This window comes from Canis lupus, chromosome 23 (genome assembly GCF_003254725.2).
Source record: "Canis lupus dingo isolate Sandy chromosome 23, ASM325472v2, whole genome shotgun sequence".
Classification (NCBI taxonomy): domain Eukaryota; kingdom Metazoa; phylum Chordata; class Mammalia; order Carnivora; family Canidae; genus Canis; species Canis lupus.
In genome coordinates, this window is record NC_064265.1 from 8067533 (window position 1) to 8082700 (window position 15168).

A 15168-nucleotide genomic window follows, 5' to 3' on the forward strand; every position below is an offset into this window, starting at 1 on the left:
AACAGGATTGAGATACACCTTCTTCTCAAGTACACATGGTGTAGACCATGTTAGACTGCATATTAAGTCCCAATAGATTTTATTTTATTTTTATTAAAATTTATTTCTTTATTTTAGAGAGAGAAAGAGTGTGCATGAGCCGGGGTGGGGGGTGGGGGGAGGGAGGGAGTGAGAGAATCCTGAAGCAGACACCTCCTTGCTGAGTGTAGATCCCTACGTGGGGCTTGATCCCAGGAGGATCATGAGATCATAACCTGAGCTAAAACCAGGAGTTGGCTGCTTAACCAACTGGGCCACCTAGGCACCCCAAGTCCCAACAGATTTTAAAAGATACTGTTAAAAGATATATTGAAAAGATACTACTACTTCAAAAGATACAAAATACTTCATCTGACTGCTGTGGATAGTTAGAAATTAATAGCAGATGACTAAAAATTTTACAAATTTGCAGAAATTAAACAACACACACTCAACCAATGGATAAAGGAAAGTTTCACAAGGGAAATTAAAAAATACTTAGAGATGAATGAAAACAGAATCACAATATATCAGAACTTCTGGGTCATAGCAAAAGTATTGCCAAAGGGCAAGTTTATAGCTAGAGACACTTTATTTAAAAAATAAGATAGCGAACCAACCATCTTACTTTATGCCTCAAGGAACTAGAAAAACTAAACCCAACACTTAACAGAAGGAAGAAAATAACAAAATTTAGAGAAGAGATAAGAAAAAGAAAAGCAGTAGAAAAAAAAAAAAAAAGAAATGCAGTAGAGAGGTGATTCTTTGAAAGATCACCAAAATTGACAAACCTTCACCTTGATGAACTAGGGAAAAAGAGAAGATTCAAATGACAAAAATCACAAGTCAAGTAGATGTATCAGACAAAGTAGACTCTAGAACAAAGACCATAAATAAAGAAAGGCATTACATATTCATAAAGGGGTCAGTCTGAAAAGATAAAACGTCTGTAAATATTTGTGCACCCAACATGGAAGCATCTAATTATGTAAAGTAAATATTATTAGACCTAACAGAAGAAATAAACAGTAATACTGTAAGAGTAAGGGGCTTTAATACTCCCATTTAAATCAGTGGATAGATGATTTAGACAGAAAATCAAGAAGGAAACATCAGCTTTAAATAATAACGTTAGATCAGATAGACTTAACGTACATTTATAAAACATTCTATCCCAAAGCAACAGAATACACATTTTTCTCAAGTACACATGGAACATTTTTCAAGACAGATCATATGTTAGGCCACAAAATAAGTCTTAATAAATTTAAGAGGCCTGAAATCAAATCAAGCATTTTTTTCTATAGTGGTATGAAACTAGAAATTTATGTGAAGAAAATGGGAAAATTTACAAATATTTGGAGATTAAACAACATGCTACTGAACAACCAATGGGTCAGTGAAGAAACTAAAAAATACCTTGTGACAAATGAAAATGGAAATGTAACATACCATATTTATTGGATGCATCAAAAGCATTTCTTCTCCCTACCCCTTGAATCACCTATTTCTTGGTTCTAAGAGGGAAGTTCATAGTGATAATGCTTACCCCAAGAAATAAAGTCTCAAGCAACTTTATATCTCAAGGAACTAGAAAAAAAAAAAAAAGAAAAAAATGAAACCTGGTTAGCAGAAGGAAGGAATTAACAAAGACTAGAACAGAAATAAATGAAATAGAGACTACATAATGACAATAGAAAAGATCATTGAAATTAAGCTAGTTCTTTGAAAAGATAAACAAAATTGGCAAATGTTTAGCTTAGATTCACCAAGAAAAAGGATTTAAGTAAATAAAATGAGAAATGAAAAAAAAATGAAAGAGAAGTTACAACTGATATTATAGAAAGGGCAAGAGACTATTATGAACAATTATATGCTAACAGATTGGGCAATTTAGAAGAAATGGATAAATTTCTGGAAACACACAACCTACAAGACTGAATCATGATGCATTAGAAAGACTGAGCAGACCAATTACTAGTAAAGAGATTGGATCAGGAATCATAAACCTCCCAACAAGTTAAAGTCCGGTACCAGACAGCCTCACTGGTGAATTCTACCAAACATTGAAAGAATTGATACTAATCCTTCTCAGTCTCTTCCAAAAAATAGTAAGGGGGGGAACTTTTTATTTTTTTATTTTTAAAGATTTTATTTATTCATGAGAGACACACAGAGAGAGAGAGAGGCAGAGACACAGGCAGAGGGAGAAGCAGGCTCCATTCAGGGAGTCCCACATGGGACTCAATCCCAGGTCTCCACGATCACACCCTGGGCTGCAGGTGGCGCTAAACCGCTGTGCCACCAGGGCTGCCCGAGGCAGGTACTTTTTAAAACATATTTTATGAGGCCAGCATTACCTTGATACCAAAACCAGACAAGAATGGCACAAGAAAAGAAAATCACTCTGATGGACATAGATGCAAAAGTCTTCAACAAAAATATTCGTAAACTTGGGATGCCTAGGTGGCTCAGTGGATGAGCGTCTGCTTTTGGCTCAGGGCGTGATCCTGGGGTCCTGGAATTGAGTCCTGCATTGGGCTTCCCACAGGGAGCCTGCTTCTCCCTCTGCCTGTGTCTCTGCCTCTCTGTGTCTTTCATGAATAAATAAATAAAATCATAAAAAAATATATTAGTAAACTCAGTTCGGTAATACATTAAAAGGACCATCCACCTTGATGTAGTGGTTATGTCAGGGATGCAAGGATTGTTCAAAATCTGCAAATTAGTATGATATACCACATTAACAAAATGAAGGATAAAAATTATCATTTCAACAGATGCAGTAAAAGCATATAACAAAATTCAACATACATGTATTTTTCTCTATAAAGCCAGTATAGAGGGACATACCTCAACATAATAAAGGCTATGTATGATAAGCCCACAGCTAACATTATACTTAATGGTAGAAAACTGAAAGCATTTCCTTTAAGATCATGAGCAAGACAAAGATGCCCATTCTCACTATAGTATTGGAAGTACTAGCCAGAGGAGTTAGGCAAGAAAAAGAAATTAAAGGCATCCAATTTAGAAAGCAAGAAGTAAAACTGTCACTGTTTGCAGATGACATGATACTAAATATAGCATACCCTAAAGCTCCATCAGAAAACACAAACAAGCAATTTATCATAAAGGAGTCAAGAGTATACAATGGGGAAAGGATAGTCTCTTCAATAAATGATATTGGGAAGATTAAACAACCACATATAAAAGAATGAAACTAGAGCACCATCTTATATCATATGCAAAAATTGACTTCAGTGTAAGACATGAAATCATAAAATACCTAGGGAACATGGATGGCAGGCCCCTTGATCTAGGTCTTGAAACTGACACCAAAAGCAAAAGTAACTAAGGCAAAAATGAACAAATAGGAGTATCAAACTAAATATCTGCACAGCAAAGAAAATCAGCAAAATGAACAGGCATCCTACTGAGTGGGAAAAAATATTTGTGAATCATATATCTGGTAAGGGACTGGTATCCAAAATACATAAAGAATTTGTACAACCCAATATCAAAAACTGAAAAATACATTTAAGAAATGGGCAGAAGATCTGAATAGACATTTCTCCAAAGAAGACATACAGATTGCCAACAGATAAATTGAAAAGATGTTCTACATCATTAATTACTAGGGAAATACAAATGAGATCCTCACACACATCGAGATAACATCTCACACCTGTTAGAATGGTTATTCTATTCCAAAAAGACTGGAATCAACAAGCATTAGCAAGGATGTGGAAAAACCAGTACCTTATGTGCTGTCCATGGGAATGTAAATCAGTGCAGCCAATGGAAAACAATATGGAGGTGCCTCAGAAACTTAAAAATAGATCTGTTGTATTATCTAGCAATTCCACTTATGGGTATTCAAGGAAAATGAAAACACTAACTCAAAAAGAAATGTGCATGATCACAGCAGTATTATTTACAAATAGCGAAGAATATACAATGGGGAAAGGACAGTCTCTTCAATAAGTGGTATTGGGAAAATTGATACAATGGGATAGTATTTGGCCTATAAAGGAAACAAATTCTGTAATATGCTACTAGATGGATAAACATCAAGGACATTATGCTAAGTAAAATAACTCAGCTACAAAAAACAAATAATATTGTATGATTTTACTTATACGAGGTCCTTAGAGTATTCAAAATCATAGAGGCAGAAAGCTAGAATGGTGGTTGCCAATGGCTGGGGAGAAGGAGAATGGGGAATTATTGTGTAATGGGTACAGAGTTTTAGTCTGGAAGGGTGCTAATAAGAATGGATTGGAGCAAGGAGGAAAATCTACTGAGATAGTGATGTGTGAGGGTGGAGAGTGGAATGAGGGACCTTAATTTAGTCAAGAATTTCAGTGGAAAAAAGAAAATGTCATGTTGTTTTTATGTAAAACTATGTCATTTTCCTACCCATCTGTGTTAGTTCTAATACCTTGGTCTTGTATCTATTTCAGACTTTGGGGTTAGTGCTTTTTTAGCAACTGGTGGTGATATTACCCGAAATAAAGTGAGAAAGACCTTTGTTGGAACTCCTTGCTGGATGGCACCTGAAGTTATGGAACAGGTACTTTGTCTTTTTTAAATGGTGTATGGTTTTGTGCAGAATGGTGGAAAACAGAGTAGTGTCTGCTTTTGGTTGGTGTACAGGTTCCCCTACTAATGGAAAGTAGTTTGTTCTGTGAAACCTTTTGTAAGCTGAAATGGTACAAAGCAAAGAAGAAATTACCACTAATTTATTTTTTTCAATAATAAATTTATTTTTTATTGTTCAATTTACCAACATACAAAATAACAACCAGCGCTCATCCCGTCAAGTGCCCCCCTCAGTGCCCGTCACCATTCACCCCCACCCCCCGCCCTCCTCCCAATTACCACTAATTTATTTGTAAAAATTTTATAGCATCCCCAGACCCCAAAATAACCTCATTTAGGCCTTTCTGATACCACAGAATGTATCTTGCTATTGAACACACAAAATAAATTGAGATAAAGCATAGATGCTCACAGTTGAAAGCTATGGTGGCCTGATGCTGAGTGTAGTTCCTTGGGAAGGAGCCTGGTGACACCAGTCTCACTGCTCGGTATGGGCACTTCCTCTATAATAGCTGACTAGAAAGCAAATACCGAATGTCATTTTCACTTTTTTTGTAAAAGTGAAAATCCTCTTCCAATTTCTTTTGATGGCGTAAACACGTACTACCATAGATCTTTCATATAAGCCAAATGGCTTAATGGGAACTTTGAAAAGTAGAGGATACGAGTGCAAGGTTAACTTTGGGAACTTTGGGAAATACAAACCAATAGCTCTTTACAAATGATATATGAAACTAAAGATTTATGCCACATATGATCTAAGGAATAATATAATGAAGATTGGCTTAATAGTTTCCATGTTACAAATTAAATGACCTAATCTTTGTACATGTAGTTTCACTGCTATGGTTCTTGAAGGACTAGTTTTGCCCACAACCACATTTCCCGTTTGTTCTCCAACAACTACAGTCGGATGTTGCTCATCTAATCATCTTACGGAAACTCTGCTAATTCTCAAATCAGTGCTTATTTCTTATTCCTTGTCAACAGTGTTCTCTTGTCATTTGAAATAGTTGATCATTTCCACCTTTACTTACGTCTTTAGCTTCCCTAGTGTAGTTTGCTCATTCTTCCCCTACCTCTCGAGCCAGGCTGTGTCTCTGACTTTTTTTCTGCCTTTCCTTTTATTTCCCCGGACCTCGTTCTTAAATTCTTCTCTCACTAGTTAGTCTTATCTCCACTTCCTACCTATTATATTTTCTTTTTAGTTTTTTGTGTCCTCTTTTTAAAGATTTATCCACTCGCTCATTCATTCATTCGTTTCTAAGTAGGCTCCACAGCAGTGGGGGGGCTTAAACTCAACCCTGAGATTGAGAGTTGTGTGCTCTACAAACTGAGCCAGCCAGGTGCCCCGAAAGATTTTTTTTTTTTTATTCATAGAGTTGCAGAGAGAGAGAGAGAGAGAGGCAGAGACACAGGCAGAGGGAGAAGCAAGCTCCATGCAGGAAGTGGGACTCGATCCAGGGTCTCCAGGATCACGCCTTAGGCTGCAGGCGGTGCTAAACCGCTGCGCCACCAGGGCTGCCCCGCTAAAGATTTTTTTTAAGGTTTTATTTATCTGAGACAGGGAGCGTGACCGAGCCAGGAGAGGGATAAGCAGACTCTCAGTGCAGAGCCCAATGCAGGGTTTGATCTCATGACCCTGAGATCATCACCTGAGCCAAAATCAAGACTGAGATGCTTAACTGACTGAGCCACCCAGGCACCCCCACCTAAAGTTTTTATTTTTTTTTATTTTTTTATTTTTTTTAAGTTTTTATTTTTAAATAATCTCTACACCCAAGGTGGGGCTTGAACCCACAACCCCAGGATCAAGAATTGTATGCTCTACTAACTGAGCCAACCAGGTGGCCCCCACCTATTATGTTTTCTAACTTATATCCATGCCAGTCTTATTTCCTAAGCCTCTAGATGGAGGTTTCTAGCTTCCTATAGATGTTTTATGTAAATGTCTTTTAAGTATATCAAAGTCAGTATGGAGAACTGAATTCACTTTTAATTTTAACTCTGTTGTATGTAATACCTGTATTCATGCTTTTGGTGGGAAGCACTCCCACTCTGCAGATGCTGAACACCTGACATCGGACTGGTGAGACTGACAGCAGTTTATTAGTCACGTACACACACAGCTGCAGGGAGGACCACACTACACATCACACGGAGGGCTGCACTCCGAAAGAGAGTGAATAAACAGTTGCCATGGGAAACAGCCTTTATAGTATCAAGAGAGTGAGGTGCCTCTTGGTTTCCAGATTCCTTGTGAGGGTGACTGGCTTGTTTGAATAATTCTGAGGGCTGTTAGGGAGCTGAAATCTGCTACTCAAGCCTGAGCAAGAACTTGGCCTGGCCCAGTTAATAAGCAGGGTTGTTGGGCAAGGGACCTTATCCTTAGAAGACTGGGGAGAGGTGGGGAACTTGCATTTAGTTCATTAGAGGCCCACTTACTTTTGCCAGATGTCAAGGCAGCATATTATATGGAGCTTCAATTTCAGGTCTCAAACCATACACTCCTCCTACCTGTTTCTTCTGTGTTGCTTAGAATAGAAAATGAAAATATTTAATTTTATAATGTTTTCATGGCAGTATAAAAGGACAGAAATTTCGCAATATTTTCACATCAACTTTGAAAATATTCATACCCCTTGTATCCTTTTTCATTTATAAAAATTCAGGTGATAATACCATATCAGAAAATTTGGAAAGCGAAAGACTTAGCACTACTGCCTAATAATTATGTTCTAGTTCTATCCTTTTTCTAAAAAATGAACAGATTATATACTTCTGTAATAAGTATCAAAACTTGTGAAGAATTTTGTGTTCTTTTTTCTTCATAAATGCTGTATCATGAGTGGTTTTCCATATTTTCATATAAAATTCATTTACATAGCTTTTAGTTGACTATATAACATTTAAGTGAATATTCCATACTTAATAATTTCCCCTTTGTTGGGGAATGTTCATTCAGATTGCTTTTTCTTTTTTCTTCTGTTATCAAGTACCTTTGGCTTTTACCTAGATTATTTTCATGGTTTAAAGCTTATGAACTGGGCAGCCCAGGTGGCTTAGCGGTTTAGCGCTGCCTTCAGCCCAGGACGTGATCCTGGAGACCCGGGATCAAATCCCACGTCGGGCTCCTTGCGTGGAGCCTGCTTCTCCCTTTCCTGTGTCTCTGCCTCTCTCTATTATGAATAAATAAATCTTAAAAAAAAAAAAAAGCTTATGAATGCTTCCATGGTTCTTGATACATATTAGAAGGTACCTTTTAAAAGTGCTTTTTAGAGGTGCCTGCTGGCTCAGCCAGAAGGACATACTACACTTGATTTTAGGGTCATGGGTTCAAGCCCCACATTGGGTGTAGACATTACTAACAAAAATAAATTGAATTAAGTTAAAGTGCTTTTAGGGTGTTAAAAATAACCATGTACATCTTTATGTTCTTTACAGGTCCGAGGCTATGATTTCAAAGCTGACATCTGGAGTTTCGGGATCACAGCAATTGAACTGGCCACAGGGGCGGCTCCTTATCATAAGTATCCCCCAATGAAGGTGAAGTTCATAGTCAAAATACCACTCTAGCTCATGTCCCAGTTTCTTTTCAGAGCCTGCTCCTAGGAATAAATGGATTTGAGAAGGATGAGTTTTTAAAACTGTAAAGTGGGAAGCTATTTTGAGGCTAAAGGAATGGTTTATTTTTTAAAAGGAGTTGGGGGAGGAAATGAGGTTTATATGCAGGCAGTGAGTCCTGTAATTGTAGCCCAGACATACATGTTAGCCTGTTTGCTCAGAATGAGAAATACCTCTATGCTTTAGTGATATCATTTCAGTAAATATAAATTGAATCTGAAAAGCATGTATTAATTCTGACTACAGCCCCCTTTTATTCTTTACTGTTGATTATGTGTTTGGAAATTGGCTTGTGCTTTTATAAAAAAGTCACACAGAATAAAAAAATCACCCTAAATCCCACTATGTAAATATGACCTTCATGACTAATACCTACGTGCATCAAGCTAGTATGTTGCCATGAAAGTCAAAAAGAAGGAAGAGACTTAGGATGGACAGAATAATCAAAATTGTCAGTTACTGCAGAGAAGGTAGGAGGAGTGAGAACTAAAAAAGGCTGTTACCTAGGCATCATCAGTGATTTCTGTGATAGAAGTGGCTGAGGAGTTCTGGAAGAGAAGGCCAGATTATAAGGGGTCACGTTAAAACAGAGCTATGAATAAATAAAATCAGCAAGATCACATTTTTAATTTTGCTATGGCTTTATATATTTATTATTTATTTTTATTATTTTATTATTTATTACTTGATTGAGTTTTATTCTTATATTTGTTGTGATTAAAATTTTTTTTTATGGTTTGGCAGTATAAAAATGGAAACAGAGGACATGAAGAAAGGGTTCTAACTAAAGGTCATTCAGTGCTGATACAGTTGGGCCCTTGTGGGCATTTCACCTGGGAAGCCAGCTATCTGTAGGATATTATTTGTGTGGAAAATATCCAAATAACTCTGAGTTCCAATAACTAGTCCAGTAGTGAACTGCTTATGTGTTGAGAAGCTGTTTATACTGAAGACTTCTGGCCACAATACTTTACTGAGTTGTCAGAAGTTTATATTATATTGAAAATTCTTCCAGGTTCTAATGCTGACACTACAAAATGATCCTCCTTCTTTGGAAACTGGTGTTCAAGACAAAGAAATGCTGAAAAAATATGGAAAATCATTTAGGAAAATGATTTCATTGTGCCTTCAAAAGGATCCGGAAAAAAGGTAAAATATGAGTTAAAGCTTATGTTTCTCTTCATCTAATATTGTAAACCATTGTGGGAAGTCTAGTACATACATAAATTCATGTGAAGTAAATTATTTGTGTGTATGCAAATATATTTATATCTACTTGAATACAAACTTTAGAAAAAATATAGAGAGACTGTTACAACTAGATTGGAAATGAATGAATTAACTTTCTCCCTTCTTTTTAGTATATGGCATATTCTAAAATTCATGTTTCCTGGTTAATTTTTTTTTTCCTGGTTAATTTTTTTTTAAGATTTTATTTATTTATTCATAAGAAACAGAGAGAGAGAGAGATTGAGAGAGAGGCAGAGACACAGACAGAGGGAGAAGCAGGCTCCATGCAGGGACCTGACATGGGACTCGATCCCGGGACTCCAGGATCAGACCCTGGGCTGAAGGCGGCGCTAAACCGCTGAGCCACCTGGGCTGCCCTGGTTAACTTTTTAAAAATTTATATGTTGTGAATTCTGTGTTAATAAAATCCCATGTTAGTGGGATAGCTTGTTTTCAATTTGTATTAAAAGTCATAAGCAATTATTTTAATACTGTTTATAATTTTAATAATAAAAGAAATACACATAGCAAATGTTATATCTAATGCCAAATAATCATATGTATTGCCTTGTTGGAAAGATATTTTAATGAGTAGACCAAAAATGCAAAGCACTTACTTGTAACACTAGACAGATTGGATGGCAAGTAAGTGAATAAATATGATAATCTAAGGTATGTATCTTTATGAATTAAACAGAATCAAATAGATGTAGGAAGTCATTGAGTCAGCATTTTATCTTTGAGGTCAGCCACCTCTACCTAGTTATTGAGATGGGACTTGAATCCAAAATTTCTGAAAGCTGGCTCAGGGACTGATCCTGGATTCCTGGGATCGAGTCCCACATTGGGCTCCTTGCATGAAGCCTGCTTCTCCTCCCTCTCTGCCTGTGTCTCTGCCTCTTTCTGTGTCTCTCATGAATAAATAAATAAAACCTTCATAAAAAAAAAATCTCTGATTCCTTAGCTAGGGCTGTTTCCACTGTATCTCATTTTTCTATTTCGCATATATATTTCACTCATTTTTTTAGCACTGAGAATTTTTAAATTTTGATTTCTCTAATGATAACAAAAATAAATATTTTATTTGACATCCTTAGTCATGTCTTTAGTATATTTCATGAGGCTTCAGAATTTACTGTTGGAAATACTGGAAAGGGTAAGAAAACAGGTAGCAAAGTTCAAACCTCTGCTGTTAGAACTTTTTTCCTATTTCTGAATAAATTGGTATAAAAGATAGGGAACACTTTTGCTTCTGCTTAATTGACTAGAATAACAATTCTTTTGTTACAAATACCTAGAAATGCTGAATAAATTTGTCAAATTTACAAAACCAAATCCAGAGATAAGGTTGCAATTAAAGGGAGGCCCTTGAGTGCTAGAAATAATAAGGAAGACCTAACTCAGAGAAGAAATACCATGAGCTAATCCTGTAGCTACCCTCAGTGGGACACTCTTCATTCTAATAACACGCTCGGTTAGATTTCTAACTTCCATATGGGGGCTGGAAATGAAATATTGGGCCGTAGCCAATGGGGATTCTGAACTGAGATCCCTGTTTATGGCTAGCACCTTTTCAAGTCAGCCTTCTGAGTAAAAGGACAGACCAGAAGACAAAATATATGACCATCATCACAAAAACACAAATCTCTCCTGAATAATCCAGTCCTCTGACCTGGACATTCTGTAAGTTGAGAGTCTGAATTTATACGACCCATATTATCCAGGAACCCACCAAATTAAAGAATAAAAAAAATTATTGCCAAGCCAGTTTTATTTCTGGCAGAAGCAATTAGAAAACTGGACCGTTTGAATTGTTCCAAATTCCAGATCGATGAGATTCCTGCAAGTAATGCCCTGAAGAGATCTCAAGCTGAAATTATAAAATACACAGCAGACTAGAGTCAGCAAACATAGCAGACTAGAATCAGCAGACACAGCAAGCAGAAGGATTAGTGCTCCAAGAACTTTGGATGATGCAAAGATACCTGAAAAGACTATAAGTATGTTTAAAATAATTAAAATCCTAATGGAGGAAATCAAAACCATAAAAAAAGAATAATATGACTTGACTAAAAAGCAAAACAAATGGAGCTGCTAGTAACTAAAATTTAAAACTTAGCAGATTCCCTTGACACTAGACTTAGTGTTCTGATAAATAGAAGATGAAAAAGGAAAAATAGCTTTAACGTGGAGACACCTGGCGGACACCTCCTTCACAAGTGATCTAGTTTAACATCATCTAATAAGACAAACTGATGATTATATACTCCCAGATAGGATAAAAGGCAGAGGGCATATCACCTCCGAGGTATTCCTTCCCCAAATTTTTCACTTCAGTCTGTAATGAGAAAACATCAGATAAACCCAAATTGAGGAATGTGCTATAAACTCCCTTAACAACACTCTTCAGGAGTAAGGAAAGGGGTGACTGAGAAAGTCTCACAGATTGGAGGATATAAAGGAGACATGAAGGCTAAAAGTGAAACGGCTAGATCCTGGAGCAGAAAAAGGATATTAGTGCAAAATTCGGGAAATCTAAATAAAGCCTGTAGTTTATAATATTGTACCAATATTAATGTTTTAAAGTCTGTAGCAATGTTAATATTTTTAGTTAACTTTTTTGATAATTATACCATGGTTATGTAAAATGTTAACATTGAGGGAAGCTGATGACAGTTATATAGGAACTCTACTATCTTTGTATCTCTTCTGTAAGCCTAAAATTATTTAAAAAGATAAAAGAAAAATATCTAGAAGCTATAGAACATCTTATTTCCAGTTTGTAAATCAAAATTATACCTTATTTAGAACATTTCTACGTTTTTTTTGTTTTTTTTTTCAATTTTTATTTATTTATGATAGTCACAGAGAGAGAGAGAGAGAGAGAGAGAGAGAGGCAGAGACATAGGCCGAGGGAGAAGCAGGCTCTATGCACCGGGAGCCCGATGTGGGATCCGATCCCGGGTCTCCAGGATCGCGCCCTGGGCCAAAGGCAGGCGCCAAACCGCTGCGCCACCCAGGGATCCCAGAACATTTCTACGTTAAAAAAACAAAACAACTTCAGTAGATTGTTAAACAGAACAGCCAATAAAACAAAAAAGAGGTAATTTATTGACTACTGATAAGTTACCAAGTACTTTTATAAACACCACATATATCATCTCATTTAATTTTTACAGTAAACCTATGAGGATGGCACTGTTATTTCCTGTTTTACAAATGAAGAAACTGAGTCACAGAGAGGTTATGTGACATTGCCCAAGGTCACACAGTTAATAAATGTTGGAGCTAGAATTCCAACCCATACAGTTTTAACTACGGAGTTTCTGCTCTTAACTTCATCACACTACAGTATACTGAGGAAATTGCTCAGAATGCAGCACAGAAAGATTTTTTGTTAATGGAAATATAAAAGAAAGATGAATGGGGGATCGAATGGAAAGGTTTAGTGTGTGTGCATGCACATGTATATACATATAGATGTATGTATAGACTTTCCAGGAGAGATGATAGAAAATGGGAGAAACAAAATTAAAAGCAATAATGGCTGAGCATTTTCTAGAATTAATGAAATATCTATATTCTCAGATTAAAGAATCACCCCACCCCACCCCCAGCATTCCAAGCAGTATTTCCCTTTCTCCATTTGTACACAGGTCACAAAACCGGATACAAAGTCAAAGAGCATGTGTTAAATTAAATGCAAGCTACGGGGGCAGATTACCTACTGAGAAATAGCAGGTTAGACTGACTGCCACTTTCTTAGTAATAACAGTAAAGGCCTAGGGGCCAGAATATGCTGGAACAATGCTGAGAGAAAATAACTGTTAACCCACAATTCTCCATCTAGTCAAACTACTATTCAAGAATAACTATGGAATCAAGATTTTTTCAGACAAAAATAGAGTTTCCAGCCACATTTTATCACTTCAAGAACTAGAAGTTTTTCTTTGGAAAGAAGGAAATGATCCTAGAAGAAAGGGATGAATCATAAAAAGCAATGTTGTACAAACTGTTGAATATAATGAAATCCTGACTGAATGAAAAAATAGGAAGGGTAATGTCTACTTTCAATTTGTATCACACTTTTACATCTGTTCTCTTAATCTGTACAGTAATCCTTTGAGGCTCTGGTTCTCCAGCATGAGTGCCCATTAGCATCACCCGAGGAGTTTTCAAAACTACCAGTGCATGGGTTTTCCCCCACAGATTCTGCTTTAATTGGTACAGGATATAGCCTGGATGTCAGGATTTGTCTTGAAAGTCCTAGCTATTATAATGCAGTCATGTTTAAGAACCACTGCCTTCAGGGGCTTGACCAGATAATACAGAACCTTAGAGAGGGTTATGTGGTAGATGTGCGGTGTACCAGATCCAGTCTCTTAAGTGTAGGATTTTTTATTCTTTATTCTCAGTCATACTAAAAATTTGTACATTTGACAGTGATGATGCCTTTATTCCAGTTGTACATTTGAGTTAAAAACTGAGTTGAGATTCATTTGGGAGAATATATACATTACTTGTAGAGTCTCTTGAAGTTGAAGGCTGGCAGGCAGGCAGGCATATGTTAAGAGACATAAGACTTCATTTGGTCCATTTCCTCTTTGTGAAGTTAAATATATTTTTATGCCTTGTTAAAGTAAATATTATCTAGTCTTCCTGGAAAATGATATTCTTGGGAAAAGAATAGCAAATATTTTGGAAGCCACTAAGAAGTCATGATTCCAAAAGAAACATTTCACTAATGAATTTTGCAAAGGACCTACAATAATTATAATCAACATTTCTGTTTGAGTTTTCTTCTCTACTCAGTGTCTTGTACCGAGTTAGTTTATCCTGCTTTTTGCTTTTTAGCCCGTTAAGGAAAGTGAAGAACACTGAGATTTTATCTTGCTGCTCAAGAACTCATGTTTTCATTTTTGAAGATGGAAACCCACAGTTACACTTGAATTAACTATTAAAACATTCTTTTCTGGTTTTAGACCAACAGCAGCAGAACTGTTAAGGCACAAATTTTTCCAAAAAGCAAAGGTAGGAAATTCTTACTTTTGATTTTATGTTCATGTGATACTCCTCAGTTACCTAAATTAGATTCACTGCCCAAAGTTGCTTTTTCTTAAATGATAATGTTTGGAAAAGTGATGGTAGATCAAATAAAAGCTGGGGGCATTATCTGTATAATTTTTGGTAATTAAGATACATGCTCTAGAATTAATAAATGTATTTTTCATATAAATTAATTTAAACATCAGGTTAAATTTATAACAGGGACAATGCATATTAACTTTTGCCATTATAAATATAATCTTTGAAAAATACTGAACTCTTATTTCAGGGTTTACTACGGAATTAGTAAACATCTCATTTCCCAAAGAGAACAGATAAGTGGGATTTTACTGTAGTTAGAAATGTGGGACCATGGTCCCAAAGAATATAGGGTAAAACAAGCTTTTCATAGATCCTGGTTCATTCAGTACACTAAAGCTCTGTCCAAATTGGGAAACTGTGGTAGTAATGTACAATTACTTTAATTGTAATGAATATTTCTGTGTCAGTTTCTTTGGTTTGGTAAAACTTGTAAGAAAAAAATTTATTTTTCTTCTCCAGAATAAAGAATTTCTTCAAGAAAAAATACTGCAGAGGGCACCAACTATTTCTGAAAGAGCTAAAAAGGTAAATGGGGATTTAACT

At 36.2% G+C, this 15168-nt stretch overlaps 1 protein-coding gene across 4 annotated transcripts in view; it reads left to right on the top strand.

The window, feature by feature from the left end:
- OXSR1 (oxidative stress responsive kinase 1) overlaps positions 1-15168 on the top strand; it is a 94809-nt gene that overhangs the window by 57120 nt on the left and 22521 nt on the right. For all 4 annotated transcript variants that reach the window (XM_025461305.3, XM_025461304.3, XM_025461306.3 and 1 more), the window contains exons 6-10: positions 4485-4594; positions 8068-8169; positions 9263-9396; positions 14460-14508; positions 15085-15150. In XM_025461305.3, coding sequence (XP_025317090.1) covers positions 4485-4594; positions 8068-8169; positions 9263-9396; positions 14460-14508; positions 15085-15150 — 461 coding nt within the window. The remainder of the gene's footprint in view (positions 1-4484; positions 4595-8067; positions 8170-9262; positions 9397-14459; positions 14509-15084; positions 15151-15168) is intronic.